The sequence below is a fragment of the Panthera pardus genome, unplaced genomic scaffold (assembly GCF_024362965.1).
Source record: "Panthera pardus isolate Hobbes unplaced genomic scaffold, ASM2436296v1 HiC_scaffold_18, whole genome shotgun sequence".
In the NCBI taxonomy this organism is placed as follows: Eukaryota; Metazoa; Chordata; class Mammalia; order Carnivora; family Felidae; genus Panthera; species Panthera pardus.
In genome coordinates, this window is record NW_026526743.1 from 16,415,157 (window position 1) to 16,429,963 (window position 14,807).

The window sequence follows — 14,807 nt, forward strand, 5'->3', positions numbered from 1 at the left end:
ATGTATTAGGCCTTTTTTTCCACATGGAGTTTTCCCAGTACTGTTTATTTGTCCATTTCTTCTCTATTAATTATAATGTCACCTCTGAAATATGCTAAGTCCTTATGTTTGCATGAATCTTGTTTCTGTCCTCTGTTTTTTTGTTACATTGATCTATTTACTTATTCCTAAGCCAATGCTATACTATTTTCCTTACTATGTAGCATTATATACCTTTAGATGTTTGGTTATTGTTGGTATATAGAAAAACTATTAATTTGCATTATTGTATCATCTATCTAGCCAGTTCAATATACTCTTTTTTGTAGTAGGTTTTCAACAAGTCTCTGAGTGTATTAGTCAACATAAATCTAATTATTTTAACAAAGCCTCAGTGAATAAAAACAATAGGGATTGTTTCTTGCACATGTCACAGTCCAGTGTGAGGTTATCCTGGGCCTCTGCTGCATGCTTTCATTCAGCTATACAGCTCTATTTCATCTGTTGGCTGTGTCATCTCTTAGGACTCACCATTGCCTGGAAGTCCTCTGCTGAATCCTCTGAAGCCAGCCACTGAGAAAGAAAGGGGGAGATAGAAACACACGCACACACACACAAATGGATGAAGGATCTCTCAGGACGTTTTTAATGGACTGGTCTGGAAGTACCATTTGTGGCATCTATCACTTCTGATTAGCCAGGATTCAGTCACTCGGTTGCAAGGGAGTCTGGGAGATGTTTCTATGGACTTAAGAGGAAAAGGCAAACTATTTGCTGGATGTAATAATACCTTTCCAGTGTATATGTTCCCTTTTCCCTTTTCTTATTTTAATTCTACTTTATCAACCACAGTTTCCATATTTGTGTTGAACAATTGCTATAATTTTTTTCTTTCTGATATGGTGGGACATTTTTAGGGGTTTCAAACTAAATGTGCCTATTTTTTTCTATCCCTAGCACTATGTATTATATGTACGGATGTATATATTTTAAGCATGAGAGGCTTTTGAATTTTATATATTTTCAGCATCTTTCAAGGCAATTATTTTTTTCTCTTTTACTATTTTTTCTTCTATAAAAGTTATAGAAGAAAAATTCTATAAGAATTTATAATAGGGGCACTTGGGTGGCTCAGTTGGTTAAGCATCCAACTCTTGATTTTGGCTGAGGTCATGATCTCATGAGCATGAGATCAAGCCCTGCGTTGGGCTCCATGCTGAGCATGGATCCTGCTTAAGATTCTCTGTCTCCCCCACTCATGCTCTCTCTCTGTCTCTCTGTCTCTCTCTCAAAATAAATAAATAAACATTAAAAAAAAGAATTTAAAAAACAAACAAAAAAAAGAATTTATAGTAAAGATTTCCTCTTGCTGAACTATTTTTATATTTCTGGATTGCATACTTGCTTCTGTGTATTATTCATTCAATATAGTGCTTGATTCAATTTTTAATATTTAAAGTTTTGCCTGTTATCTATGGGGGAGAATAGTTTGATATAAAGGCAGTGAAATAGATCAGTGGAACAACAGAGAAAGTACAGAAATATACCCATGTACACATGAGAACTTAGTATTTGATAAAGGTAGCTTTTCCAATCAGCAGCATGGAGAGATTTTTTTTAAAGTTAAGGATGGTATTTTTATAATACTGGATTTTGGAAAGTCTTTCTTAAAATGACATCAAGGCAAGACTCTATAATGGAAAACTGGGAGATTTGACTTCATAACATGTTTTCAAAAATTTTATCAAAAGCACTATAAATGAAGATGACATGTGACAATAAAAAATGATGATTTGAAAAAAGTGGCAATTTGAGGGAAAAAAATATTATAAAGCCTTAATGCCATAAATGTATAAATGACTTCTTTAAACCACTTAAAAGAAAATGCTAGTGCAATTAAAATATGTGTAAAGGATATGAATAAAGAATTCACCAAAGATGAAACCACAAAATACATAGTCAGTACATGTATTTTATATCAATATATAAAAATTCTCTTTTTTATAATCAGAAATTTGGAAATTATAAAATAATGAGGTACTCTTTCCTTACAGGGGCAAAGATTTTAGAATGATGTTAGGATAGATGAGTTTGATGACATGTACTTTATGTTCTGGTAGTAATGCAAATTGATAAGAATTATTTTGGAGGGCAGTTTGACAATGGATATTAATAGTTAAAATATGTATCTATATAGTGTTATTTAATTCTTCTTTTATAAATCTATAGAAATATAAAATTGTGCAAAACAGACTGCTGTTTATTTAATTTGTAAGTGATTACTTTTTTAAAAAGTTGGTTATGAGGAACCATGAAAAATACACACGTGAGCCATTTTATTTTAACTGTATAACATATATATAAATATTCATTAATTTTCTGATATAGTTATAAAGCCTTTATTTGAATATGATCTGTTGGAGTTTAGCACTGTCCTCCTTATATAAGCCACACTCATGATGCACTATCTACAATATCTATTGCTCATTTTTTTAAGCAAAGCATAACATTTCAAACCAATGTGAGTAAAGAATCTTTGTAGAGATTTTAACGTTTTTAATAGGCTTTCACAATTCTTTTCCACATGGAATACAAAAGCAAGTTTTTAAGTGACACACTTTTAGCCTATTTTTCTAAAAACTTTCAACTTAGTTTTCATTAAAAAACAACTTTCTTAGTCTTTCTCAGTCTGAGTTATTTCACTTAGCATAATTCCCTTTAGGTCCATATGTTTTCACTCATATCTGGAATCTAAAAAAAAACAAATGAAACAAACTCAAAGTAGAATCAGAGAACTCAAGTAGAATGGAGAACAAACTGACATTTGCCAGAGGGAAGGAAGTGGAAGGATGGGCAAAATGGGTGAAGGGGAGTGGGAGATACAGGCTTCCAGTTATGGAATGAGTAAGTCATGGGAGGGAATAAAACACACAGCATAGGGAATCCAGTCAGTGATATTATAATAGCATTGTATGGTGACAGATAGTAAGTACACTTGTGGGGAGCATAGCATAAGGTATACAGAATTTGGATCACTGTGTTGTATACCTGAAACTAATGTAACATTGTATTTAAAAATTATTTTTCTCCAAATTTTTATTTAAATTCCAGTTAGTTAACAAACAGTGTAATATTAGTGTCAAGCGTAGAATTTAGTGATTAATCACATACATACAAACCCAGTGCTCATTACAAGTACCCTCCTTAATACCTATCACCTATTTAATCCATCCCTCTGCCCACCTCCCTCCAGTAACCATCAGTTTGTTCTCTGTAGTTAAGAGTCTGTTTCTTAGTTTGCTCCTCTCTTTTTTGTCCCTGCTATATTCATTTGTTTTTGTTTCTTAAATTCCACATGAGTGAAATCATATGGTCTGTGTCTTTCTCTGACTGACTTATTTTGCTTAGCATAACACTCTACAGCTCCATCCACAGCATTGCAAATGGCAACATTTCATTCATTTTTTATGGCTGAGTAATAATCCATTGTATATATGTACCACATCTTTATCCATTCATCAGTCAATGGGCATTTGGGATGTTTTCATAATTTGGCTATTGTTGGTACCTCTGCTGTAAACATCAGGGTGCATGTATCCCTTCACATCAGTATTTTTGTATCCTTTGGGTAAATTCCTAGTAGTGCAGTTGCTGATTTGTAGGGTAGTTCTATTTTTAACTTTTTGAGAAACCTTCACACTGTTTTCCATAGTGGCTGCAACAGTTTATATTACCACCAATAGTGTAAGAGCATTCCCCTTTCTCCCCATCTTTGTTAATACTTGTTTCCTGAGTTGTTCATTTTAGCCATTCTGACTAGTGTGAGGTGATATTGCAGTTTTGATTTGTATTTCCTTCATGATGAGTGATGATAAGCATCTTTTCATGTGTTAGTTGGCCATCTGTATGTCTTCTTTGGGAAAATGTCTATTTATGTCTTCTGCCCATCTCTTCACTGGATTATTTGATTTCTGGGTGTTGAGTTTGATAAGTTCTTTATATATTTTGGATACTAACCCTTTATTAGATACATCATTTGCAAATATCTTCTCCCATTTTGTAGGTTGCCTTTTAGTTAGTTTTGTTGATTGTTTCCTTCTCTGTGCAGAAGTTTTTTATTTTGATTAAGCCCAATAGTTTATTTTTGCTTTTGTTTTCCTTGCCTCAGGAGACATATCTAGTAAGAAGTGGCTATGGTCGATGTCTAAGAGGTTACTGCCTATATTCTCCTCTAGGATTTTGATGGTTTCAGGTTTCACATTTAACCAATATTGAATTTATTTTTGTGTATGGTAAAGAAACTAGTCCAGTTTCATTCTTTTGCATGTTGCTGTGCAGTTTCCCCAACACCATTTGTTGAAGAGACTGTCTTTTTCCATTAATATTCTTTCCTGCTTTGTTGAAGATGAATTGACCATATACTTGTGAGTTCATTTCTGGGTTTTCTATTCTGTTTCATTGATCTATGTATCTGTTTTTGTGCCAGTAACCATACTGTCTTGATGATTACAGCTTTATAATATAACTTGAAGTCTGGAATTGTGATGCCTCTAGCTTTGCTTTTCTTTTTCAAGATTACTTTGGCTATTCGGGGTCTTTTGTGGTTCCATACAAATTTTAGGATTGTTTTTTCTAGCTCTGTGAAAAATGCTGTTGGTGTTTTGATATGGATTGCATTAAATGTGTAGATTGCTTTGGGTAATAATAGACATTTTAACAACATTTGTTATTCTTCTGTGGCTCCTGTAATATGAATGTTACTACTTTTGATGGAGTCACTGAGTTTTTGAAGTCTATTCTTTGATCCATAATTCTTTCTCTCTTTTGTTCACCTTCATTATTTTCCATTATTCTATCTTTAATATCACTTATTTGTTCCTCTGCTTTTTCCATCCTTGTAGTCATTACATCCATTCTGTTTGGATCTCAGTTATTATATTTTTCATTTCCCACTGATTGTTTTTTTAACTCTTTTATCTCTGTGGTAAGGGCCTCCCTGAAGTCTTCCATTTTTTTTCACAAGCCCAGTAAGTATTCTTATGATTGTTTCTTTAAATTTTCCATCAGGCATATTACTTATGTCTGTTTCCATTAGATCTCTGGCTCTGACCTTGTTCTTTCTTTTGGGATGAATTCCTACACCTTGACATTCTGTCTCTGACTTCTTCTGTATGTTAGAAAAGCCTGTTATGTTTCCTGCTCCTGAGAGTAATGGCTTTATGAAGAAGAGCTCATATAGTGTCCAGGGCATGGCGCTTCAAGGAATGTCTCTGGTGTGTACTATGTGCCCTCTGTTGTTATGTTTTTTGGCTGCTCTTTCAGGCCAGTCATCTGCAGAGGCTCTCCTTGCCTGCAGTGGGCAGTGTTTGGTCCTTGGCCAGAATGTAGTGAGTTTTAACTAGATGTGGTTATGTACCTGAAACTATGTAACATTATGTGTCAGCTATACTCAAAAACATTTTTTTTAAATCTCTTTCAACACTCATTAAAATTTTTTTTGAAAAATGTTTATTTATTGCAACTAGATGGATGGAACTAGAGGGTATTATGCTCAGCGAAATTAGAGAAAGACAAATACCATAGGACTTCACTCATATGAGGACTTTAAGACATAGAACAGATGAACATAAGGGAAGGGAAGCAAAAATAATATAAAAACAGGGATGGGGACAAAACATAAGAGATTCCTAAATATGGAGAACAAACAGGGTTGCTGGAGGGATTATGGGAGGGGGGATGGGTTAAATAGGTAAGGGGCATTAAGGAATCTACTCCTGAAATCATTGTTGCACTATATGCTAACTAATCTGGATGTAAATTTAAAAAATAAAGTAACAATAAGAAGATGTTTATTTTTGAGACAGAGAGACAGAGCATGAACAGGGAAGGGGCAGAGACAGGGGAAGACACAGAATCCTTAGCAGGCTCCAGGCTTGGAGCTGTCAGCACAGAGCCCAATGCAGGGCTCAAACTCACAAACCGTGAGATCATGACCTTAGCTGAAGTTGGACACCCAACCAACTGAGCCACCCATCCACCCCAACAGTATTTTAAGTTTTTTAAAATATATTTTTTTTTATTTGAGTAAATTCCATCATCCTGAACACACTTAGTTGAAGGGAATCTTATGGAAAAAACACATGGAAGGATTCCATATCTATCTGAATATGTATGAGAGGTGCAACTAAGGACCAGCTAACATTTTCCCTTTTTTTTTTTTTTAAGTAATCTCTACACCCCATGTGGGGTTTGAACTTACAATCCCAAGATCAAGAGTCACATGCTCTACTGACTAAGCCAACCAGGCACCCTTTTCCTTTTTTCTTTTATTAAAAAAATTTTTTTAATGTTTATTTTTGAGAGAGAGAGAGACAGAGACAGAATGTGAGTGGGGGAGTGGCAGAGGGGGAAGGAGACTCAGAATCCGAAGTAGGTTCCAGGCTTAGAGCTGTCAGCACAGAGCCTGATGCAGGGCTGAAACCCAAGGACCGTAAGATCATGACCTGAGCTGAAATTGGATGCTTAACTGATTGAGCCACCCAGGCACCCCTCCTTTTTTCTTTTAAATAGAAATAATATTTATTAGAAAATATTCAAGCAATTAACAAATGTATAAAGTAGAAAGTATACTCTCTCAAGATATCATCCAAAGACCACTCCTATTCATGGTTGGATCTGTATTTTTCTACAATGTCTCTTGCACAGATACACACACACACACACACACACACACACACACACACAATTTTTATATGCATCTATTTTCAACTTGCTTAAAAAAAACTTTTTTAACTTAAAACATTGTATTGATGAGGATGTGGAGAAAAAGCAACCCTAGTGTACTGCCAGTGGGAATGTAAACTGGTACAGCCACTGTGGAAAACAGTATAGAAGTTACCCCCCAAATTAAAAGTAGAAATACCATATGTTACAATAATTCCACCAGTGAGTATTTACCTGAAGAAAATGAAAACACTAATTCAAAAAGATATATGCACCCATATATTTATTGCAGCATCATTTGTAATAGTCAAGATATAGAAGTAACCTAAGTGTCCATCAATAGACAAATGGAGAAGTAAGATATGGTGTATATATGCACAATGGAATATTACGAAACCATAAAAAGACACAATCTTGCCATTTGTGACAACACTGATGGACCTCTACGGGGCATTATGCTAAGTGAAATAAGACTGAGAAAGACAAATACCATATGATTTTACTCAGAAGTGGAATCTAAAGAAACTAAAACAAAAAGCAGAATCAGACCTATAAATATGGAGAACAAACTTATGGTTGTGAGAGAGAAGTGGGGAAGGGGATGAACTACAGAGCTCTTTGCTCTGTTCTCTACATCCCATAAGCTTGCATGCTTCAGGTGTTTCTCTTGACATTTCCCTATAATATTAGAGAATTTTACAAGTCACCCTGGTTGAGTCCTTTCCTAGGGATTTTAATGAAATGAAGGTATAAAATGCAACGCTTAGGTCATATTATTGGTCCGGAAACTTTTTTTCTTCAGAATTTTTTTTTATATTATTGCTCATTTTTTGCCATGAATCCTTTAAAATAATTTCATAAGTTCAGAAATAAATCCTTGATTTTATAAAAATAAAATTCTGATCGAAACTGACCTGATACAAATTAAGTTGGGGTAAACAAGCATGTGTATCCATTTTTTTTTTCTTTTGGTACAGTTATATCTTACATTTTTATTTACTTAAATCTTCTTTGAAAAAATCTTTGAAATAATTTCATACCATTTTATGGGACCTTTTTGGTGTTTCTATATACCATGTTCCCTTCTCTCTTTCAGTCACTTCTGTACCAATTGTAATCTCATTTCCTTTACTTCAAATTCTCTTGCATTGTCTTACCACTTGCAGTCTGGCTTCTACCCCTCTAATTTTGCTAAATCCAGGTATCTTTATTTTTCTACTCGTCAGCATACTGAGATGTATAAGATAGTTCTGCTATCCTTTTTCTCTGTCCAAAGTTCTGTTTCTCTCTCCCTTTAACCTACTCCTGTCCCTATTTTTCTGTCTTTTCCTCATTCAAACATAAGATCTTTGTCATGTTACTTTGGATCTCTATCCAGTGCTGTCTAGTAGAACATTCTGTGAGGATGGTTATGATCTGTGTTTGTGCTTTCCAGTATTGTAGCCACTAGCCATATTTGGCTGTTGAGCACTTGAAATATGACGAGGCATTACTGAAAAACTGAATTAAATTTTTTTTTATTTTAATGAATTTAAATATGTGTTGAATTGCCATATGTGGTTAGTGGCTACCATATTGGACAGCATAGCTCCATACAGGTTTTGTTTTTGCTTTTTGGTTTTATTTTTGGAGAGAGACAGACCACAAGTAGGAGAGAGGGACAGAGAGAGAGAATCCCAGGTAGGCTCCATGCTCAGTGTGGAGCCTGATGCGGAGCTCAATCTTATTACCCTGGGATCATGACCTGAGCTGAAATCAAGAGTCCGATGCTCAACTGACTGAGCCACCTAGGTTCCCCTCTATATGGCTTTTTAAAGGTGAAGATCCAATCTCTAAGTCTATGGGTCATTGGTCAGTCAGGCTATTCATTGGAACATGAATTCTGGGCTTTAGCAGTAAACTTTCTCCTTAAGATTTCTCCTTAGGTCCTGTCCTTTTTTCCCCAGATTTCCTACTAGAATCTTCTGGGTTTCATGCCAGGAGATTACTTACTTCATCAGGATATCTACCAGTTTGTCTACTGCTCATCAGCTCAGCATGTGAGAGACTCTACAGTCTAGTAAGAAAGAACTTTTCCTCTTCCAACAATAAATAACAATGCTTAATACTTTTTGTGCAGTTCTGATTGGATTCCAAAGTTGATCATTCTTTGATTTTTAATTTCATCCATTTGTAGATTATAATTAGTTGGAAATCACACATCTCTAATTGAAATCACACATCTCTAATTGCCTGGATATATTTTAACCCCAAAGGGTTTACTTCTCCCATTCTGTGTCTTGCCACTTGACCATCAGTCTATTTCATAATCCCTTTTCAGACATAATGGTGTACGTATAAGAATAACTGAATGAATACATATTAATTTGTTTCATTGTGTGATAAGTGTCACTGAATACCTATAATGAACCAGATACTCCTAGATATTTTCTAAATTTATTATCCTTTATTCTTATACCATACTAGTAAGGTCACCTCATTTTGCCTGCTGTGAAACTGAGGCTTAAGAGGTGGGTTAATCAATTTGTTAAAGGTAGAATAACTAGCTAGCTAGATGCAGAAGTAGGATTAAACTCGCCTATGACCCCAAACCCTATGTTGTTTCCATTGTGACACATGGATGCCCATTTGGCTCTCTCCCAATTTACCTGAATCCATAACTTCCCTTTTCCCCTCAATCACTGATATGAGTGAGTTGTCTTCTCTCTTTTGCTGAATGTCACCATAATATCTTAATACCACTGATTTCTAAGTATTTCTCTACTCCAAGCATAATGAATATGTCTTCCTTCATACTTACTTCTTGCTGTATACTTTCCCTAGGCTATACTCTATACTTTCCCCTGGAGTGCCCTATATGGAGTTCCTTCCCCTATAGTATTCATTTGCCTAAGTACAGAATATCTTTTTTTTTTTTTTCCACAAAAAAGCTTGGAGCTCTAGGCATCTGGTTGGAGCTCTAGGCATCTGATGTTGGAAAATGTTTGTAGTCTTCTCCCATCAGTTTTCTTTTACTCAGCATTACAGTAGGTATTGTGTAAAGCTTCTGGAATAGAGAATAGGTTTATTCTTGGTAAGAGGAAATGTAGTGACCCTAGGTGATGAATATAGGAAAGGAGGTTCTAGGAGAGTTGGTGAGGGAACAGAATGAGTTTCTGCCAAAAAAAAAAAAAAAAAGAAAAGAAAGAAAAGAACAACAGTGTAGACCTAACAGAGGATAAGTGAACAAATTCCTCTCAGGCCTTGGTTGAGATAGAGCCCCAAGTATGAGAAAATCTGTGGCTGTGCATAGGAGGGATAGGTAGGGATGGGGCTTTCCTTGAGTGGAGGCTGTATTGGAAAGAAGAAAGATACAGATGCATAATGTGTTCTTTGCTTTTTAATTTGTGCTGACCTGGGCTGGAAGCAGCTTTTCTTTCAATAGATGGGATGCGGTTCTGGAAAAGACTATATCTAATTAACTAAAAAAAAAAAAAAAATGCTAACATGTACAGTTCTAAAATAATCCCTGTGAATATCAAAACATGAAAGTGACTGTTAATAAAATAATCACTGCATTTTGGAAGCTTGATCATAGCCTTGAAAATAAAGCTCAGATTCTCCAGGAATTATTCCTTAACTAAACTAGTGAGTTTTGATCCCTCTTTTCTGACACTTATACTACTAATAATCTGTATCATATTAGCTAGTCCTTCATTATGTGTCATGTTGAATTTTTGTATGCACAAGTTTCACCTCCTTAGAGTTTAAAAAAGGGAGAAGGCCCTGTGTGTGTCTCAGACTTTTTTTCCTCTACTGGATGCTGGGCACATAGTAGTAGATTCTGTACAGTTGAATATATTGGCTGATTATTGTGTGTGACATGAAAAGGACTTTCTCAGGGCTCCTGGGTGACTCAGTTGATTGAACATCCAACTTCAGCTCAGGCCATGATCTCACGGTTCATAAGTTCGAGCCTGCGTCGGGCTCTGTGCTGGCAGCTCAGAGTCTGGAGCCTGCTTTGGATTCTGTGTCTCCCTCTCTCTCTCTGCCTCTCCCCTGCTCATGCTCTGTCTCTCTCAAAAATGGGTAAACTTTAAAAAAAAAAAAAGAAAAGGACTTTTTCATTTTCCTTTTTTTAATGTTTATTTATTTTTGATAGAGAGAGAGAGACAGACAGAGTGCAAGCAGGGGAGGGGCAGAGAGAGAGGGAGACACAGAATATGAAGCAGGCTCCAGGCTCTGAGCTGTCAGCACAGAGCCCTGACACGGGGTTTGAACTCAAGAACTGCGAGATCATGACCTGAGCTGAAGTCAGACGCTAAGTCACCCAGGCACCCCTCCTTTTTTTTTAAGATTTTATTTTTAAGTAATCTCCACACCCAACATAGGGCTCAGACATACAACACCGAGATCAAGAGTTGCATGCTCCATGCTCCACCAACTTAGCCAGCCAGGCTCCCCTCATTTGCCTTTTTTTGTTGAGGTCATCTTTTAAAAACAGTTTTCTTTCCATCTTGTCTCAACCAACATCCTCTCCTGAAAATATCAAGTGTCTGTTCTGTAGGTAGCATTTTTCTCTCAATGATGAGAAAAGCTGACCTCCAGATTTATTCTAGACACCTAAAAAAAAAAAAAAAACCCAAAACCATGATAATTTTTTTCTGGTCCTTGGTAAAATCTTAGAAGTTGTTGAGCTTTTTGTTAGCATTCATTCATTCATTCATTCAACAAAATGCTACCATTGTCCTAGGCACTAAATGCAGCAGTAAGAAGAAAAAGAAGTAAACATTAGTCACTGACTCATGGAGCTTTTAGTCTTATGAATAGGACTAGATAGTGAATAGGACTTGAGACTTCAAGGCAGGGAAACTGATTATGATCTAATCAGTTGTTTTCAATTTCTTATTTTCTCAGCCTTTACCTTTGTCTGCATCTAAGTACCCTACATTTTATCTGTATATAAATGTGCTTTGTGCCCTATGTTTCCTCCATCACCTCCTCACCATCACCAACACATATATCTTCCTTTATCAGCTCTCTTCGTTCTTCTTTCTTTGTGTTTTGTTCATATTGCATGGCCATATTTGAAAGGTGTCAAAACCACGTACTTTCTCCCCTCCATCCCCCCCCAAATAAATTCTTATTTCTTCTATAACAGTTTTCTCCTTGCAAAGGAAAAAAAAGGACACATTTGCTTTCTTGATATTTTTCAGACTGGGAGTCTTGGTATGAAATCAAGGAATTACCTCCAAAATGGTACATTGATGAAGAGGAAATATCCCAGGGCATGGTAATGGAAAGACTTACAAGTTATAACCTTGAATATTCCAGTTTCAGAGAAGCCTGGAAATACGAGGGTGAATTTGAGCGGCATCAACAAAATCAGGAGAGGCATTTCAGGCAAGTGACAACTCTTAGGGAAATCTCTGCTGTGAAAAGAGACAATAAATATAACAATTCCGAGAGAAGTGTTCTCTTGAAGTCAGTACTTTCGACACAAGAGAGAGTTCCCACAGTAGAGCAAATGCATAAATTTGATATTTATGATAAAATGTTTCCCCCACATTCCATCCTAATTGAACATAAAAGATTACCTGCTGAGAAAGAATCTTTGATAGATAATGAATGTGAAGAATTCAACCAGAATACATACCTTAGTAAAGATATAGGAAGTCCTCCTGGGGAGAAACCTTATGAAAGTAATGATTTTTCAAATCTCTTAAGTTTCCATTCATTACTTACTCAACATCAGACGACTCATTTTGGAAAATTACCACATGGATTCAATGAATGTGATGATGCCTTTAGCTGTTACTCATTCTTTACTCAACCTCAGAGAATTCACAGTGGAGAGAAACCATACACATGCAATGACTGTGGAAAAGCCTTTAGCCATGACTTCTTTCTCAGTGAACATCAAAGAACTCATATTGGAGAGAAACCCTATGAGTGTAAGGAATGTAACAAAGCTTTCAGACAGAGTGCACACCTTGCTCAACATCAGAGAATCCACACCGGAGAGAAACCCTTTGCATGCAATGAATGTGGGAAGGCCTTTAGCCGTTATGCCTTCCTTGTTGAACATCAGAGAATTCACACAGGGGAGAAACCATATGAATGTAAGGAATGTAACAAAGCCTTCAGACAGAGCGCACACCTCAATCAACATCAGAGAATTCACACTGGAGAGAAACCCTATGAATGTAATCAATGTGGAAAAGCCTTCAGCAGACGCATTGCCCTTACTCTGCATCAAAGGATTCATACAGGAGAGAAACCCTTTAAATGTAACGAATGTGGGAAGACTTTTGGCTATCGCTCACACCTTAATCAACATCAGAGAATTCATACAGGTGAAAAGCCCTATGAATGCATCAAATGTGGGAAGTTTTTTAGGACTGACTCACAACTTAATCGACATCATAGAATACATACTGGAGAGAGACCTTTTGAATGCAGTAAATGTGGGAAAGCCTTCAGTGATGCTTTAGTTCTAATTCATCATAAGAGAAGTCATGCAGGAGAGAAACCCTATGAATGTAACAAATGTGGGAAGGCCTTCAGTTGTGGCTCATACCTTAATCAACATCAGAGAATTCATACTGGAGAGAAACCCTATGAATGTAATGAATGTGGGAAGGCTTTCCATCAGATCTTGTCCCTTAGGCTACACCAGAGAATTCATGCTGGAGACAAACCCTATAACTGCAGTGAATGTGGGACTAATTTTAGCTGTGCCTCAGCCCTTAGACGACATCAGAAAATTCATAATAAAGAAACTCTCTGATTATAACAAGTATAAGGAAGAAAACAGTCACCACTCAGTCCTTATTAAATAAATATCAGTCAATTAATTCTTTGGTTAATGATTCTATGAATGTAGTAAATATGGAAAAAGCCTTCAGTTTATGAGCATCCCTTATTTGAAATAGCCTGAATAGTAGACATCTGTTACTTTTGGATCTGTTCTATGCCCCGTTTGAAATTTACCTCACCCTCATTGCATATCATTCTGATGAAACTATTAATCAGGGAAAGCAGTGGATTGGTCATGGGCTGGCCACAAGCTAGTTAATAAGGGATTGGCAGATGGCCTTGTCTCGACCACTAGAACCCTATAACAGGGTATTGTTATGGATAGTCAGAGAAGATAATGTTTTTCCTGGAATTGCAAGCTGCAAGGACTTTTTTTCCAGGTTAAAAACTCACCAGTAGCCTTTTTGCCACCACATGAGGAAAGCCTTCCCAGGATCAGTCCAACACAGAGAGACAGAAATCTGATGACATTGTTTTATCTTCTTAATTCAATCATGCCTGAAGCCTATACCATCTTTTACTTTTTCATTTTTGTGATACAATAAATTTCCTTTTTTTGCTTAAGTTAATTTGAATTGGATTTTTGCCTCTTGGAATTATAGTACTGATTTATGCACCCTGTATTTGCTACATGTGAGAAAGCCTTAATATTTTACATGGTGTAATTATCCTGAGAAACCTTTTGCTGAGACAAGTTTATGGAAGTTCAATATACAGCCTTCACAAAGCTGAGAGAATTTTTACATTTTATTTGTTGATAAAAGTTAGTATTTATTAGACTGCTTCATAATAAGGATAATTTTTTTAAAAATTCACTTAGTAAAACTCCTTAACAGGCTTTCCCATAAGGAATTAAAAACATCTGTGGTAATGACTCACCGTAGGCCTTTAAAGAAAGAATGACAAGCTGAGAGAAAAGTTCATGAATGGCTCTTCATCTTAAAGGAATTATTTGATTTTCTGTTTACAGTATGGATTTAAATATACTGTGTAATAGAATATAACAGAATTGTAAATGAGGTCTTCGTTTGTGGGTAGATTATAATTTTGGTTTAAGAAATTTTTATCTTGTTTGGAACTAGAGATTCAGACAGACATTACTGGCAGAAAGGATGAGACATTTTCAACTCATGGCGAAGGTAAAACAGTTGGAGCGTAAAATTTTGAGGGCATAAATTATTACCATTCTTCAGAGTAATAGGGCATATGAGGGTATAGGGCAGTATATTCCTATTTTATTTGAGTGGATGTAGGGAAGTAAACTTTGATGATATGGTAATGGGGCCACCTTGAACAGTTAGAACCAT

The 14,807-nt window shown here is 35.9% G+C and overlaps 1 protein-coding gene across 4 annotated transcripts in view; it reads left to right on the forward strand.

Moving 5' to 3' along the window:
- Positions 1 to 14,064, forward strand: part of ZNF527 (zinc finger protein 527) — a 31,266-nt gene extending 17,202 nt beyond the window's left edge. For 3 of the 4 annotated variants that reach the window (XM_019431964.2, XM_019431965.2, XM_053906375.1), the window contains one exon: positions 11,898 to 14,064. In XM_019431964.2, the coding sequence (XP_019287509.1) occupies positions 11,898 to 13,471 (1,574 nt within the window). In that variant the 3' untranslated portion in view covers positions 13,472 to 14,064. Of the gene's footprint in view, positions 1 to 8,648; positions 8,762 to 11,897 lie in introns of all 4 variants that reach the window. The other variant, XM_053906376.1, reaches the window with a different exon arrangement.
- The last annotated feature ends 743 nt before the right edge of the window (positions 14,065 to 14,807 follow it).